This window comes from Jaculus jaculus, chromosome 13, assembly GCF_020740685.1.
Source record: "Jaculus jaculus isolate mJacJac1 chromosome 13, mJacJac1.mat.Y.cur, whole genome shotgun sequence".
Taxonomy (NCBI): Eukaryota; Metazoa; Chordata; class Mammalia; order Rodentia; family Dipodidae; genus Jaculus; species Jaculus jaculus.
The window spans coordinates 23493275-23511153 of NC_059114.1; the positions used below are offsets into that span (position 1 = coordinate 23493275).

Genomic DNA, 17879 nt, shown 5'->3' on the forward strand with positions numbered 1-17879 from the left:
GGTCTGATTCTCCAGGGCCCATATGAAGCCAGATGCACGGAATGTCACCTGTGTTGGAGTTTGTTCTGGTGCATCCATACTTCTCTCTTTCTCTGACCTTGCAAATAAATAAAATTTTTTTAAAAATAAAGAGTTAAGGGCTGGAGAGATGGCTTATCGGTTAAGCGCTTGCCTGTGAAGCCTAAGGACCCCGGTCCGAGGCTCGGTTCCCCAGGTCCCACGTTAGCCGGATGCACAAGGGGGCGCACGTGTCTAGAGTTCGTTTGCAGAGGCTGGAAGCCCTGATGCGCCCATTCTCTCTCTCTCTCCCTTTATCTGTCTTTCTCTCTGTGTCTGTCGCTCTCAAATAAATAAGTAAAAAATTAAAAAAAAATAGAGTTAAAGTTCTGATATCAAAGAAGAGTGCTATGTCAGGCATGGTGGTACATGCCTATAATCCCAGCACTCAAGGTGGAGGTAGGGGGATCAGAAGTTCAAGGTCATCCTGAGCTACATGGTGAGTTTGAGGCCAGCCTGGACATGAAACCTTGTCATAAAAATAAATAAATAAAAGAAAAACAAGGACTGGAGAGACGGTTTAGTGGTTAAGGCACTTGTCTGTGAAGCCTAAGGACCTAGGTTCAATTCTCTAGTACCCACGTAAGTAGCTAGAAGCCCTGCTGTGCTCATTCTCTCTCTCCTCTGCCTCTTTCTCTCAAACAAATAAACTATTAAAAGAAAAAAAAAAAAGAAAATAATGTTGTCTGTAGTTTAGGAAGTTGAGGGAGGTGGGTATATGTGAAAATTTTGCCGTATTAAGTAACAATCTTGCTAGAGAATTCATGACTAAAAACAGAGGATCAGCCACTTAGGAGTTGCGGCTTGGTGACTTCTAGTGATCCCACTACAGTAGTTTGTTGTTGTTGTTGTTGTTTTGTTGGTCTTGTTGCTGGAACAAATACTGAGAGAATAACTTAAAAGGAGGAAAGTTTTTGCTTTTGACTCAGCATTTTGGGGTTTTCAGTCCATAGTGGGCTGTCTCCTTTGCTGTGTCCCTATGGTTAAACAGAACCCCCTGGTGACAAGAGCTTGTGGAAGAAATGAAGAGGATGTCTGTGCTGGTGACGTCTTCCTTCAGCCTTTTTATTCTATCTGCACCCCCATGTGGGTGGGTCCTCCCCACTTAGTTCATTAACCTTTGGCAACACCCTCAGGTGTTTAACTACTTTCATAGGCATCTCTCAACCCAATCAGGTTGATTGTTCATTTACCCATTACAGCTGATACACAAACACCTGCTATTCAACCTTGGCTCATGTTTGTTTGTTTGTTTGTTTATTTTAGTGGGAGAGAATTGGTGCACCAGAGCCTCTAGCCACTGAAAATGAACTTCAGATGCATGTGTCACTTTGTGCTTCTGGCTTTATGTGGGTACTGGGGAACTGAATCCTGTCATTAGGCTTCACAGGCAAGCACCTTAACCAAGCTATCTCTCTAGCCTTGTATCTGTTTTTTAAAAAAAGAGAAATTTGGGCTGGAGAGATGGCTTAGTGGTTAAGCGCTTGCCTGTGAAGCCTAAGGACCCCGGTTCGAGGCTCGATTCCCCAGGACCCATGTTAGCCAGATGCACAAGGGGGCACATGCATCTGGAGTTCGTTTGCAGTGGCTAGAAGCCCTGGTATGCCCATTCTCTCTCTCTACCTATCTCCCTCTCTCTCTTTCTCTGTCACTCTCAATAAATAAAAATGAACAAAAAGGGCTGGAGAGATGGCTTAGCGGTTAAGCGCTTGCCTGTGAAGCCTAAGGACCCCGGTTCGAGGCTCGGTTCCCCAGGTCCCACGTTAGCCAGATGCACAAAGGGGCGCACGCGTCTGGAGTTCGTTTGCAGAGGCTGGAAGTCCTGGCGCGCCCATTCTCTCTCTTTCCCTCTATCTGTCTTTCTCTCTGTGTCTGTCACTCTCAAATAAATAAGTAAAAAATGAACAACAAAAAAAAAATTAAAAAAAAAGAACAAAAAATTTTTTTTAAAAAAAAGAGAAATTTATTCATCTATTTTATTTATTCTTTTTTTGTTTGTTTGTTTTTTTGTGGTAGGGTCTCACTCTGGTCCAGGCCGGCCTGGAATTAACTGTGTAGTCTCAGGGTGGCCTCGAACTCATGGTGATCCTCCTACCTCTGCCTCACAAGTGCTGGGATTAAAGGCGTGCACCACCATGCCCGGTCAATTTTATTTATTCTTTTGAGACAGAGAGAGGAAGGGAGGAAGGGGGAGAGGGATAGAGAGAATAAGAGTGGGCATGCCAGAGCCTCCAGCCATTGCAAATGATCTCCAGACACATGCGCCACTATGTGCATCTGGCTTACATGGGACCTAGAGCTGGGTCCTTAGGCTTCACAGGCACACGCCTTAACTGCTAAGCCATCTCTCCAGCCAATGGTTTTTTTTTGTTGTTTTTTGGGGGGTTTTGTTTGTTTGATTGATTTGGTTTTTTGTTTTTTCAAGATAGGGTCTCATTCTAGTCCAGATCTAGAATTCACTATGTAGTCTCAGGGTGGCCTTGAATTTGAATTCATGGCAACCCGCCTAACTCTGCCTCCCGAGTGCTGGGATTAAAGGTGTGCACCACCACGCCAGTGGCCCATAGTTTTTAAGTTTTTTTCGTTTGCTTGTTTTTTTTTTTTTTTTTTTTTTAAGGGAAGTCTCTTTTCTTCTTTTGTTTAATTTTTAATTAATATATTTATTTTTGGTTTTTCGAGATAGGGTCTCACTCTAACCCAGGCTGACCTGGAATTCACTGTGTATTCTCAGGCTGACTTCAAATTCATGGCATTCCTCCTACCTCTGCCTCCCTAGTGCTGGGATTAAAGGCATGTGCCACCATGCCTGGCTCTTTTTTTTTTTTTTAATATATATTTGAGAGAGAAAAAGACAGGAATAGGGGAAGAGAGAGACAATGGGCACACCAGGGCCTTCAGCTGCTGTAAACAAACTCTAAACGCATATGTCACTTTGTGCATCTGCCTTACATGGGTCATGGGGAATTGAACCAGGTCCTTTGGCTTTGCAGGCATGCCCCTTAACCACTAAACCATCTTTCCAGCCCAGTTTTAAGTTCTTTGAGCTCATCATGGGCAAAGTAACTTCTACAAGTGGCATTGTCCAGATTTTTTTTTTTTTAGTTCCAAACTTCTTGCAAAATTCAGCAAAACTCAAACATGAGAGAAGTACTCTGCCCCTAAGGTGGTTACCGTCACCAACCTGGTGCATCTCCCATTATACTCTTAACAAATATTGTCATCTTGTGCTGAAACGAGGTCATTCTGTGCCTTCAAATCTCCCACTTGCTTTTGGGGTTTAAACACATGAAAGCACACAGGGGGGTTCCTCAGTGTGGGCACTGTGCGCTGTGATCTGTCTGACCTGCCCCTAGTAGAAGGCCATGGTACACGTGACTGAGTGGGCAGTCACAGTACAAGCCACCAAAGCTAACTCTGGGCCAGTTAAGCAACACAGGACTTTGGGTAGCTGCCTTCAAAAGACAGAGGAAGCGGCTGGGCGTGGTGGCGCACGCCTTTAATCCCAGCATTTGGGAGGCAGAGGTAGGAGGATTGCCGTGATTTTGAGGCCACCCTGAGACTCCATAATGAAATCCAGGTCAGCCTGGGCTAGAGTGAAACCCTACTTTGAAAAAAAAAAAAAAACAAAAACACAGAAGCTACAAGAAGGCACCTTCCACACACAGGCCGCTGTGTGCTGAGAGTATCCTCACCCTTACCCATCTGACAGGATCATGCCGTTCCCCCTTTCTCATAGCACGCCAGGTTACTGAGAGACATTGCTCTCCTCTTTGGCAACAGCCTGACAGATTATCAGTCATGTTACTGTCCCAGGCCTTGTTGGAAAGAGGACTTGTGAGTCAGGGTGCTCCAGCTGGATGCTCTCCTCCTTGAGTTGGAAGAGGAGCAGTGTTTCCAATATGGAGACTAGTGGACGCTCACTTGTTCAGAGCAGTGGAGTAGAGCTAGACCGCAAGCTTGCCATGCTAGCACAATCCTGTACGCGGCTGGTTCCTATCCACATTTGAACCTCACTTTCTAATCTCCCTGTCCAGTGAAGACCCTGGAGAACTGAGCACCTCACTCCCTTTACTCTTTAGTTAGTGTGCAGTCAGGTTCACATTGCTGGTAGAAATCACCCAACCAAGAGCAGCTTGTGGGAAAAAGAGTTTTATCGTGGCTTACAGGCTTGAGGGGAAGCTCCACGATAGCAGAGAAAACGATGGCACAAGCAGAGGGTGGACATCAACCCCTGGCCAACATAAGGTGGACAATAGCAACAGGAGAGTGTGCCAAACACTGGCAATATAACACCCATAAACCCACTCCCAACAATACACTCCCTCCAGGAGGTGTTAATTCCCAAATCTCCATCAGCTGGGAACGTAGCATTCAGAACACCTAAGTTTATTGGGGACACCTGAATCAAACCACCACAGTTAGTCTCATCCATTTTGCTCAGTGGTCTTGACTGATGGGGTCTGGCCACATCTCCATTTCACAGAAAGGAAACAAACCCAGCATACCAGGTGTGCAGGACCAAGGTTGACCTCTCACCCCACAGTCAACTTCCTGCTTCCTCAGCCCAGTTATGCATAGGAATACAAGTCTCTTGTCCCAGGAACAAAGTTGGACTGCAAAAGCAAGCTTGTTAGGGAGGTTTTCTCATCCACCATTTAAAAGGGCGGGAGACCCAGCCAGAGGAGCTGGGCCAGACTTCTCTCATGTGCCCAGACATATTTTTAGCCTTCAGTGATTGCAGTGTGTGCTCCAGTAGAATTCTTAGCTATAATACCACCAATGCTACTCCTGGTGAAACAGGGCAGGGTAGCTGGAGAGATGGCTTAGTGGTTAAAGGTGCTTGCCCATGAAGTCTAAGGACCCATGTTCAATTCTCCAGGACCCATGTAAGCCAGATGCTCAAGGTAGTGCATGCGTCTGGATTCATGTGCAATGGCTGGAGGTCCTGGTGCACCCATTCTCTCTATATGCCTCTTCCTCTGTCTCTCAAATAATTAACTTAAAAAAGAAAGGAAGGAAGGGGGGAAGGAAGGAAGAGGGCAGGGGCCTGGGTATGAGCTGACTCCTGGCTGTTCCCCAGTGCCTTCTGTTGAACCCACCATCTACCAGTCACCCTGACTCATGGCATTGCTGTTGGCAAACATTGTGCCATTAGCTACTTCCTTCTTCCCTCCAACCCCTTGTGTTCCACGTGACCATATAAAAGTCATTCTTAGCCAAGCGTGGTGGCGCACGCCTTTAATCCCAGCACTAGGGAAGCAGAGGTAGGAAGGTCGCTGTGAGATTGAGGTCGCCCTGAGACTACATAGTGAATTCCAGGTCATCCTGGGCTACAGTGAACCCCCACCTCAAAAAACAAACAACAACAAAAAGTCATTCTCTCTGGCTCCCTGACTTATTTTTCCCACAACAGGAGAAAGCCAAGGCTGAAGGACTTTGGAACCTTTTCCTACCATTGGAAACTGATCCTGAGAGAAAATATGGAGCAGGGCTGACCAACGTGGAGTATGCACATCTGTGTGAAGTCATGGGCATGTCCATATATGCTCCTGAGGTACCTTTTCAGAAGTTTCTTCAGCATATGAGAACATCTGCCCACACTGTCGCTCATTGCTCACACAGAAACTCGGATCAGGGTCTTCCTGTAGGAAAGAGGACACATGGCTGGAGTTAGGAGAAAAAAATAGCTTAGCAGGAGAATTGTCTAGTGGTGTGGAAGTCTGGAAGTCCCCATCCTGAGGTCCAGGGACCTTTGTCTCAAAGACAGGATCTGAATGAGTGTGGGCTCCAGGCAGGTCCAAGATTCTGTTTGAGTGCATTTTTCTGGGCTCTTCTTTGGGGACAGGAAGATCTTTCTTGAGTTATTTGAGGGCCTGTGGTGCAGAAAGGATTCTGCTCCGACTTCTGTGGTGTGTAGAGTTCTAAACATGGATATGGGAATCACTGAGGTATTTTTCTTCTTTTCAGATATTTAACTGCTCTGCTCCTGACACAGGGAACATGGAGGTACTGGTGCGCTACGGCACTGAGGAGCAGAAGGCCCGTTGGCTGGAGCCATTACTGGAGGGCAAGATTCGTTCTTGCTTTGCCATGACCGAGCCCCAGGTACCCATTGCCACTCTACATCCTGGTCTCTGCCTACAAGGAATGTAGGTTACTGGCCATTCTAAGCAGAGTATGTTCTTCTGCGCAGGTGGCTTCATCAGATGCCTCCAACATTGAGGCTTCCATTAGAGAGGAAGGTGACTTCTACATCATAAATGGTCACAAGTGGTGGATCTCAGGTATTTGGGCTGAAATATGCTTTTCAAACACTCACCAGTCTTTGTTGATGTACAGGTCTCTGGTGCAGGTCTCTGGTGCCTCTAGTGGGGTCTGGCTTCTTTCTCTGGTGGCACAATAGAATCTGTCTCTGCTCCCTGCAGAAGTGGCAAACCCCAGGGAATAAGAGAGTACTATATGAGGTGTGCTGAATCATGGGTGCCCTCAAGGCATTATCAGACACCCTCACCTGTGGAGGTGTCCCTGCATATAGCACTCTAGAAATCTCTTCACTCACCCTTGCTTTCTTTGTTCTGTCCATCAGGCCCCTTTGGAAGGACAAGGTCTCTTTGGTGGCTTGTCATTGCCACAAGATCAAATGTATTAAAATAGATCTTAGATGTTCATGACATTCTGGACTCCCTACAAGCCCCTCCCAACCCAGTGCCAGTCTGCTTCCCCACTTATGGAGCCCCCACACTTCAGAAGACAGGGTTATCATCCTGCCTCCCATTTCACAGAGGCAGAAACCAAGACTTGGTTGACCGCAGTCACTTATGGAAGGCTCTAGTCCCTCAGCTGTTGGGTAGGGAACTCAGAATTCAAGATTTTCTGGATTCTCAAGTCTGTGCCCCAAGATGTGCTTTGTATCATCTTTGGGGACAGTAAGGCAGGCTGGCAGGGATTAAGTAACAGTTTGAAACATCTTTATTTTTTATTTTGTTTTTCTTGAAAGAGAAAGACGCAGAGAGAGAGAGAGAGAGAGAGACGGAGACAGAGAATGGGCACACCAGGGCCTTTCAGCCACTGTAAACGAACTCCAGATGCTTGTGACCCCTTGTGTGCATATGTGACATTCCATGCTTGTGTCTGGCTACGTAGGACCTGGAGATTCAAACAAGCGTTCTTAGACTTCGCAGGCAAGTGCCTTAACCGCTAAACCATGTCTCCAGCCCTGCTGCATCTTTTTTATTGGTTTGAGACAGGCTGTCATGTAACTCAGGCAGCTGATTTCAAATGCGCTTTATAGCTTAGGCTAGCCTTGACTTCCTTATCCTCCTGCTTCTACCTTCCAAGTCTTGGGATTGTAGGTGTACCCCACCACACTCAGCTAAAATCAGTTTTTTTAAATATGTATGTATGTGTGTATGTACTTAAGAGAAACAGAAAGAGGCAGAGAAAGAGTGTAAGTATGGGCACACCAGGACATCCTGCCACTGCAGACGAACTCCAGACATATGTACCACTTGCATTGGTTAACATTAGGCTCTATGGAGTTGAACCTGGGCTGTCCGGCTTTGCAAGCAAGTGCCTTCAACTGCTGAGCCATCTCTCCAGCCCTGAAATTTTTTTTTTTAAATCTAAATCTAGGCCGGGCATGGCAGCACGTGCCTTTAATCCCAGCATTTGGAAGGCAGAGGTAGAAGAATGGCTGTGAGTTTGAGGCCACTCTGAGATTACTTATGAATTGCAGATCAACCTGAGCTAGAGTGAAACCCTACCTTGAAAAAAAAAAAATCCAAATCTAGCTGGGTGATGTGGCACACACCTGTAATCACAGCACTCTGGAGGCAGGAACATCAGGAATTCAAGGTCACTCTTGTCAACATAGCAAGTTTTAGGCCAGCTTGAACTGCATGAGTCCCTGTTGCAAAACAATAACAGCCACAACCACAAAATTCCAAATGATGTCATTGTCCAGAAAAATTTAACAGGTTTATTTTTAAAAGTTATAAAGTTGGGGCTGGAGAGATAGCTTAACAGTTAAGGTGCTTGCCTGTTAAGCCCAAGAACACTTGTTTGAATCTCCAGGTCCCACATAGCCAGATGCAAGCATGCAATGTCACCATACGCACAAGGGGGCACACACGTCTAGAGTTCATTCACAGCAGCTGAAAGGCCCTGGTGTGCCATTCTGTCTCTCACTCTCTGCCTCTTTTTCCCTCTCTCTGTCTCTCTATCAAAAATAAAATAAAAAAGTTATAAAGTTGAGCCAGGCATGGTAGCACACACCTTTAATCCCAGCACTTGGGAGGTAGAGGTAGGAGGGGATCGCCATGAGTTCGAGGCCACCCTGAGACTACATAGTGAATTCCAGGTCAGTCTGGGCTAGAGTGAGACCCCACCTCGAAAAACCAGAAGAAGAAAATAAGTTATAAAATTGGCCTAGAGAGATGACTCAGTGCTTAAAGGCACTTTGCTTACAAAGCCTGATGGCCTAACTTCTGTTCCACAGTACTCAGGACCCACATAAAGCCAGATGCACAAAGTGGCGCATGAGTGGAGTTCATTTACAGTGACAAGAGGCCCCTGGTGCACATATATTCTTTCTGTTTGCCTCTCTCTTTACCCACTGGGTGTGTTGGCATGCATCTTTAATTCCAGCACTCAGGAGGCAGAGGTAGGAGGATCTCTCTAAGTTTGAGGCCAGCCTGAGACTACATAGTGAATTCCAGGTCAGCCTGGGCTAGAGTGAGATCCTACCTCAAAAAACAAAAAAAGTGGGGGGGGGGGAGTAGAGTTTAAAAGGGGAAAGTGGGTAGAGGGAGGGAATTACTGTGGAATATTGTTTACAAATATGGAACTTGTCAATAAAAAATAAAAATTAAAAAGCCAAAACATAGGCATCAAGTGCCTCCCACAAAGCACCAATAGGTGCTCTCTGCAAGCACAGCTTTACCTTGAAATCCTTAGGAATTTCTTGCATCAGGGCACCAGAAGAGTTGTCATACTTGAAGTTGAGTAGACTTCTAATAGTGTCTAATTTCAGTAAGTGCCACAGTCACAGGCCTGTCGATAGGCATCTACAATGTAGCCCCTTTTTTCCTGCGTGTTGTGCCACAGTGGATATGTAGGCAGTGGGCTTTGACCAACCACAGTAGAAACTGTACTTAACCTCTTCTCCTTCCGTTGGGGCTTGGTGAACTAGAGGCACACCTGGCATTGGCAACCTCAGCATCTTGTTTCTGTATTTTCACGTCTAGCCTGGTGCTATTTTAAAATTTTGCTCTTATGATGCTGGATTCCTGCCTCTCTTGAGACAGTCTACTGTCTGGTCACGCTTCTCTGGTTATGTGTATTCTAACAGAGCCTGCATCTTGCCTTTGTGGACCAAGACTTAGTGGCCCTGGCAGCAGCTCATAGAGTCTGTCTTTTTCCTGGCAGGCATCATGGATCCACGCTGCAAAATCTGTGTGTTTATGGGAAAAACAGACTCACAGGCCCCGAGGCACCAGCAGCAGTCCATGCTCTTGGTGCCCATGGACAGCCCTGGGATCAAAGTCATCCGGCCTCTGACGGTGTATGGGATGGATGATGCTCCAGGTTAGACTCCCAGGGCCAGTCACCCTGAATGTGGCTCTGGCGGTTGGGCAACAGTTTTGAGTAACTCCTTCTAAAGGTCACAAATTGCCACATGCAAGAATCTATGACATTAGAAAGGTTCTTAGTCCAGTAGTTCATTTCTGTAATCAGCAGACTTCCCATGGCTGTTTATGCATGCTTTTGTCTTCTAAACTCAATAGATAAACAGGCATCTGTGAGACAAGGAATACAGGAGGGCAAGGCAGGGAGAGTCCTCCTGGCACTCTCTTCTAGGTCTCTGAATGCATAGTGAACTCTAGGCCACAGCCCCCATGTCTTCATGTGCTAGAAGTTGGGGTTCACTTCTGGCATTGTTAGAGGCACACTGGGAGTTTCAGCCATTATCATCATGTTTTCATTTTTTTTTAAAAAAAAAAAAAGGCAAAATACTCACTGGCTATTAGAAAGCAATGCTTCCCTTTCTATTTTGAATAGACTCCTCCTGTCCCTCCCCTTAGCAGTGACACAAATAGACGGTAGCTGACTAAGGGGTGGGATGTTGCCAGTGGAACATGGCACTGAGGCAAGGAGTAAACACTTGCAAGGCCTGTAGCACAGTGCTTAAGGCAGTCTGTCTCTGTTGCAGGTGGCCACGGTGAAGTACGGTTCGAAGATGTGCGTGTGCCCAAGGAGAACATCATCCTGGGCCCAGGCCGTGGCTTTGAGATTGCCCAGGGCCGGCTGGGGCCCGGCCGGATTCATCACTGCATGAGGTTGATTGGGTACTCAGAGAGGGCCCTGTCACTCATGAAAGCCCGTGTGAGTCCCCACTTGCTTCCACACTGACTCAGAGCCACTGTCTGCTGGGTTGGGGGAGTTTGAGCCCTGGCTTCTTTCTGAGAGCAGAGTTAGAAGGTGAAACAAGATTGTTCACACCTAGAAGTTGCTTCCCTATCTTCACTTTGCGTCTTCTTCACTTTGCCACTGTTTAACCTTAACTGTTCAGGTGACCAGAAGCTGAAGGTGAGTTCCAAGGCCCAAAAGGTCCACAGGCTACTAAGAGCTGTTTGTGCTCCCAGCACATGGTTAAAGCTCAGACACCAGGGAGACCCTGCAGGGCTTCTTTTTGTCCTTGGGCTGTAGCATCTGTCCCTGGACCAGCATCATCCCCCAACATGTCAGGAAAATATAATCTGGAGCCATGTGTGGTACCTCATGCCTTTAATTCCAGCTTTAAGGAGGTAGAGGTAGGATTGCCATGAGATCAAGGGCACCCTGAGACTACAGAGTGAATTCCAGGTCAGCCTGGGCTAGAGTGAGACCCCACCTCAAAAAAAAAAAAAAAAAACCCACAAAAAGGGGCTAGAGAGATGGCTTAGCGGTTAAGGCACTTGCCTGTGGAGCCGAAGGACCCAGGTTCAATTCTCCAGGTCCCACGTAAGCCAGATGCACATGGTGGTACATGCATCTGGAGTTCATTTGCAGTGACTAGAGTCTCTGGCGTGCCCATTCTCTCTCTCTCTATCTATCTATAATAAATGAATGAAAATAAAATCTTAAAAAAAAAAAAAAAGGCTCGGCAGTTAAGGCATTTGCCTGCAAAGCCAAAGGATCCTGGTTTAATTTTCCAGGACAAATGTAAGCCAGGTGCACGAGGGACACGTGCATCTGGAGTTCATTTACAGTGGCTGAAGGCCCTGGCCTGCCCATTCTCTCCCTCTCTCTTTCTCTGTTTGCCTCTATCTCTGTATTAAATAAATAAAATATATTTAAAAACAAAACAAAAAAAGAAAATGTAATCTGAGGCTAGAGAGATGGCTTAGCTGTTAAGGCACTTGCCTGCAAATCCTGAGGACCCATGTTTGACTCTCCAGCTCCCACAGAAGCCAGATGCACAAGGCGCTCTAAGTGCGCAAGGTCGCACGTGAACACAAGATAGCGCACGTGTCTGGAGTTCAGTTGCAGTGGCCGAGGCCCTGGCCCACCAATTCTCTCTCTCTCTCTCTTGCGCATGCCCTCTTGCTCTTGCTCTCATCCCCTCTCATAAAAAAGGGGGGCAGTCTGTTGGGCTTGCCTCAAAAACAACAAACTGTAATCTGAAGTCGGACATGGAACTTAAGCTTGTATGCTTGAGGTTGAGGCAGGAGGCTTGCTGTAAGTTCAAAGCAACCCTACAGTACATAATAAGACCCCTAATCTGAAGAAAAGCAAAAGGCCATCCGCCACGAGCTCCTCAATGGCTAGAAGCCTATGCAAAAGAGCTATCTCCAAAGACAAATTCACACCAGGGTATTAGCTCCACAAAGATGAAACAAACCCTCAATACCGAAATGATTCTCCCAGGAAATGCCACACACGGAGCAGAAGCCATCAGCTGCTATTGATTCCTCAGCACACCTGCTATTTACACCATCTCCTTTCAGACAGAACATTTCTTCAAGTTTCTGGGGGCTCAGCTATGAGACCTCAGCCCCACATGCCATTGAAACTCTGAGCATCCTCCAGCAAAGCAGCTTGACTCAGAAAGTGCCAGATTCCAAGCCCAATTAAGTTCTCGCTCTGTATTTCTCTCTCTCCCTCCCTCCAACTCTCCATGTTCCTCTTCCTCTTTCCCTCTCTAAAATAAATAAAGCAGATACTTAACATACTTAAAAAAAAAAAAAAAAGTGCCAGATTCTTTTTGTTGTTTTTTGAGGTAGGGTCTCACTCTAGCTCAGACTGACATGGAATTCACTATGTAGTCTCAGGGTGGCCTCAAACTCAGAGCAATCCTCCTACCTCTGCCTCCCAAGTGCTGGGGTTAAAGTCATGTGCCACAATGCCCAGCCTCTTTAAAAAAAAAAAAAAAAAGGATTGGAGAGATGTCTTAGTAGTTAAGGCATTTGTCTCAAAAGCCAGAGGATCCCGGTTCGATTCTCCAGGACGCACATAAGCCAGATGCACAAGGGGATGCATGCATCTGGAGTTTGTTTGTAATGGCTGGATGCCCTGGCGTGCCCTTTCATTCTCTCTCTCTTTCTTTCTCTCTCCCTCTCTCTCAAATAAATAAATGAAGTATGATTTTTAAAACTATTTTACTTATTTATTGGAGAAAGAGAGAGAAAGATAGAGCGAACAGATGCACCAAGGCCTCCAGCCACTGCAGATACCAGACCCGTGTGCCAGCTTGTGCATCTGGCTTATGTGAGTCCTGAGAATTAAACCTGGGTCTTTTGGCTTTTCAGGCAAGTGTCTTAACCACTAAAGCCATCTCTCCAGCTTGCGAATTTTTTTTTTTTTTTTTGAGATAATTTCTTGTGATGTTGCCCAAGCTGGTCTTGAGCTCCTAGGTTTAAACAACCCTCCTACCTCAGCCTTCCAAGTAGCTAGGACTACAGACATGCACCACTGTGTCTTGCCAAAAGCCACATCCATAGAGTCTAAGCAATGAGATGGTGGGCTAGTAGGTGGTTTTATTATTTTCTATTGATAGTTCCACCGTGACATACTATCTAAAAGTTCCTTTAGGGCTGGAGAGATGGCTTAGCGGTTAAGCACTTGCCTGTGAAGCCTAAGGACCCCGGTTCGAGGCTCGGTTCCCCAGGTCCCACGTTAGCCAGATGCACAAGGGGGCGCACGCGTCTGGAGTTCGTTTGCAGAGGCTGGAAGCCCTGGCACGCCCATTCTCTCTCTCCCTCTATCTGTCTTTCTCTCTGTGTCTGACGCTCTCAAATAAATAAATAAATAAAAATTAAAAAAAAAATTTAAAGTTCCTTTAGTGATTATAGTAAAATACACACCAAAGAAAAATGCTTTTGGCCGGGCGTGGTGGCGCACGCCTTTAATCCCAGCACTCGGGAGGCAGAGGTAGGAGGATCGCCCTGAGTTCAAGGCCACCCTGACACTACAGAGTTAATTCCAGGTCAGCCTGAACCAGAGTGAGACCCTACCTCAAAAAAAAAAAAAGAAAAGAAAAGAAAAAAGAAAAATGCTTTTGACTCTGCTGCCTTGTGGGCCTCAAACTTTAAAACCCCTTTCAGTAAGCTTAAAGCCAGCCTAGGGTGCATAGCAAGATGCTTGTTATGTTCTGGCTGTGGTCAGCAGAGGGCACCCAGCCCCTATGTGAGCCACTCAACAGTCCAGCTCTTCCCAGGAGAAGCCTCGGGTCAGGTTCTGGCTCAGAGCTGTTCTCCCTTGACAAGAGGTGGCCGCCTAGCTGCAGTGAAGGAAGGTGCTTAGAAGTAACTTTTCTGGACACCAGGTAGACAGTGGATTGGTACAGTTTACATGACAACTGTCTGCATTTAGATCTTCTCCCTAGAAGCAAAACCAGCAGATGCTTGTGGCTGGTGAGTTGGCAGACACGTGATAATGCACCTGTTTCTGTATGCCTCTCCTGTGTGAACTCCCTCTTCCCATGCAAGCCACCACAGCCCAGCCCCTCAGCCCTGTGTCTCTTCCACATCCACAGGTGAGGTCCCGCGTGGCCTTTGGGAAGCCTCTGGTAGAACATGGCACCATCCTGGCAGACATTGCCCAGTGCCGCGTGGACATCGAGCAGGCACGGCTGCTGGTGCTGAAAGCTGCCCACCTCATGGACGTGGCAGGAAATAAGGTGCGAGGATCACAGGTTGTGAGGTCACAGTGAAACTCTAGCCTTACCCTGTTCGTTCAGCAAATCTTGGAGAAGGTTTGGCTCGTTGACATAGATAATTGCCTCAGCTCTGCTTGGAACTGTCTGGTCATCCATTTAAAACCAGGAATGTGGGCTTAGCGGTTAAGCGCTTGCCCATGAAGCCCAAGGATCCCAGTTCAAGGCTTGGTTCCCTAGGACCCACATAAGCCAGATGCACAAGGTGGCACATGCATCTGGAGTTCATTTTCAGTGGCTGGAGGCCCTGGCGCACCCATTCTCTCACTATCTATCTGCCTCTTTCTCTCTCTCTGTTGCTCTCAAATTAAAAAAAAAAACAAAAACAACAGGAATGTTCAGTGAGAGGCCAACTGAACTTCACTGCTACTGCCTGCAGAACATTTTGGTTTGCTGGGCATTGTGTTGCATGCCTTTAATCCCAACACTCAGGAGGCAGAGGGAGGAGGATCACTGTGAGTTCAAGGCCACCCTCAGACTACATAGTGAATTCCAGGTCAGCCTGCTCTAGAGTGAGACCCTCAAAAAGTTAATTAATTAGTTAATTAATAGAAAAAGAACATTCTGGTTCAGGGCAATGGACCTAATAGAGTCACATGGCCTCTAATCTAAGCCCTTGCTCCCTGTGCATGTTGGTGGAGGAGGCAAACTAGGTCAAAGGGATCCCACAGGCCCTGATCCAGACGCAGAATTAACCGACACAGGGCTTATCACCCAGGACGACACTGTCTCGTAGTAGTAGAGCTTTTTCTGCCGACCTGTCACGACCAGGCATAATACCTGTGTTGACCCCTGCCTTGTCCAGCTGTGGCAGTAGGGGGCTTCATCCCCATCCAAGAGTCTCAGAAATGGGGGAGTGAACCAGGTGTGAAGTTCTTGCTCTTTGATGCCCTACTCTGAATGTACTGGAGGATCGCAGGTGCCTCACTCATGCCCTGGCCCAGGGCGGACCCTGTCTGGCCTCAGTCTTGTTCCTGGAACTGGTGCTGGCTGTTCCTGCTTTACTTTCTGTGGCTCTGGGAGTCCAAATCAGTGCCTTTCTTCTGCTTGCTAGGCAAAGCTGTCCAATGGGGCCCAATGCAGAGAGAGAGAGAGAATACCAGGGCTTCCAGCCACTGCAGACAAACTCCAGACCCATGCACCACCTTGTACATCTGGCTTACGTGGGTATTGGGGATTTGAACCTTAGACTTCGCAGGCAAGTACCCTAGCCAGTAAGCAATCTCTCCAGCCCCTCAGTTGCTCTTTGAGACAGGGTACCTCTCTGAACCCTAGAGCTCACTGATTCAGCTAGTCTAGCCAGTGAATACTAGGGATTCCCTGCCTCTGACTCCTCAGCTGGGATTTAGGCACACACCACCTTACCCAGGATTTTACATGGGTCTGGGGACTCCAATATAAATGTCTTGTGCAGGACCTTACCCACTGACCAATCTTCCCAGCACTAACTTTTTTTTTAAATTCCTTGTGAAACTAATCATTCTTCCAAGTTGCCTGCCCTTTGTTCTAAGTTAATGGTCTCCTTGCAGACTGCAGCTTTAGAGATCGCCATGATTAAAATGGTAGCCCCATCCATGGCCTATCGAGTGATCGACCGCGCTATTCAGGTGAGCTAGTTTATTTGAACTCCCTGGTCCTCAGTTTCCCCGAACTGCCCCTTAACTGTTCAAGCCATTTTCTTCTCCCTCTTAGATATTGGCTGTCCATTGGCCCTTCCTATACCCATTTGAATATGAAGAAACAGGTTCAGAGTGGTATGGTTTGCCCAGATCATTTGATTTTCAAAAGTAGCAGCCTCTGCTGGACGTGGTGGCGCACGCCCTTAATCCCAGCACTTGGGAGGCAGAGATAGGAGGATCTCCATGAGTTCAAGGCCACCCTGAGACTACATAGTGAATTCCAGGTCAGCCTGGGCTAGAGCAAGACCCTACCTCAAAAAAACAACAACAAAAAATAGCCACCTCAAATTTACATGAGCCTGGGCTTGTAGCATCTTAATCCCTCAGGTGTCTCATCATACCCATTTTCTGACAGCTGGTTCAACACAGAGATGTCCTAGTAGCAAAAGGCCCTTTGCAGAATGGACTTGGTAAGTTAGGCGTCCAAAGATGGCAGTGCTGCCCCACGTCGGGCCTTCTGGTCCAGAGCATGAGTTAGGTCACACAGGTGTCAGGACACCCACAGGAACATTGCTGTCAGTAGTCCTCTCAAGCAGTCCTTAATTCTTATGGCTTACCCAGAACTTCCTTCCCTTCTTGCCCTGTGTCCACTAGGCCTTTGGAGCAGGGGGTCTAAGCGGCGACTACCCCCTGGCTCACTTCTTTTCTTGGGCCCGGGCACTGCGCTTTGCTGACGGCCCCGACGAGGTACACCAGTTAACAGTGGCCAAGATGGAGCTGAAGAAGCCTGCGAGGCTGAGGGAGCCCCCCGTGCACAGACTCTAAGTGGCCTGCCTGGAAAGATCTGCTCTGTGTGATTCTAGCTTGCTGCCAGCACCTCTGGGACAGCCACTCTCAGCTCAGCCTGCTGGGGTCCCCCTGAATGTGTTTCTGGAAAAGCTGAGTTTGCGTTTCAGGCCTGGAGAGCTGATCTTCAGTTTCTTAGTGCCGGCCTGTTTCCCCTGTTGGCTGCAGGAATTGCAACACGAGTGAGCTGTGTTCTCTCCAGAGATGATGGCCTCCTGCTCTGGACCTCCCAGAAGTAGGGGCACAGGCATGACCCAGGCGAGTGATCCTGGAGATGGAATGAACCCAAGTTGCAGCCACCTACATCCATCTGATGGCTCACATCACAGGACACTATTTAAAGTGTGATTTGGGGGGAGGGAAATTGGGGACACAAAAGAAGAGAACACCTTAGAGGGTTTGTGAGCTTTCTATGTCATATGAAGGGCATAAAGAATAAAGAATGTTAGGCTGGGCGTGGTGGTACACGCCTTTAGTCTCAGTACTCAAGAGGCAGAGGTAGGACCACCATGAGTTTGAGGCCACTCTGAGACTACTTTAGTAAATTCCAGGTCATCCTGAGCTAGTGTGAAACACTACCTCAAAAAACCAAAAATAAATAAATAAATAAAGACTGTTGCTCAGCCCCTGCATCTTTGGTGTCAGTGGCCTCTGCATGCCTCTGGCTGCTCCCCCAGCCTCTTGGCGCTGTGCCAGCCCTACACACAGGGCCTTGTGGGGCATGTGTGTCTTGGGTTCTGTGGGTTCTGTGCTACTGCTTCGTGTCTGGGCTCAGTTACAAACTTTGCTTGCAAATCTTCACCAAACGAGTGTTTGCGAGTGCAAGTTCCCCAAAACCGTCATGTTCCACCACCTGCCCCGTTCACGATGTTAGGGAATTGGGAGAAAGGGCTGCCGGGGTTTGCAGAGAAGTAACTTCTGTGGGGTCTTAACCTTCTGATAAGCCACCAGCTGGGAGGACTCAGCCTTCTGATCTCACCAGCTGCAATCTGACCGCAGCCCATTTCAGGGTAAGAGAGGCAGCAACTGCAGACTTGGCCGCGGGGAACCACATTCCCTGAGGGGGTCCACAACTGCAGCCTGGGCCATTCACCACAGGTGTAGTCACCAGGGGCTCCAGAATGGGCTAATCCTGGTTGCTGGCATGTGAGAAACTGCTAAAG

General features: G+C 47.5%; 1 protein-coding gene across 1 annotated transcript in view; it reads left to right on the forward strand.

The window, feature by feature from the left end:
* The window catches only part of Acad10 (acyl-CoA dehydrogenase family member 10), a 64913-nt gene extending 47640 nt beyond the window's left edge, over positions 1-17273 (forward strand). Inside the window, exons 14-21 of the mRNA XM_045132709.1 lie at positions 5471-5611; positions 6025-6162; positions 6251-6341; positions 9484-9642; positions 10268-10440; positions 14072-14215; positions 15781-15858; positions 16525-17273. Of these exons, the coding sequence (XP_044988644.1) occupies positions 5471-5611; positions 6025-6162; positions 6251-6341; positions 9484-9642; positions 10268-10440; positions 14072-14215; positions 15781-15858; positions 16525-16695 (1095 nt within the window). The 3' untranslated portion in view covers positions 16696-17273. The remainder of the gene's footprint in view (positions 1-5470; positions 5612-6024; positions 6163-6250; positions 6342-9483; positions 9643-10267; positions 10441-14071; positions 14216-15780; positions 15859-16524) is intronic.
* The last annotated feature ends 606 nt before the right edge of the window (positions 17274-17879 follow it).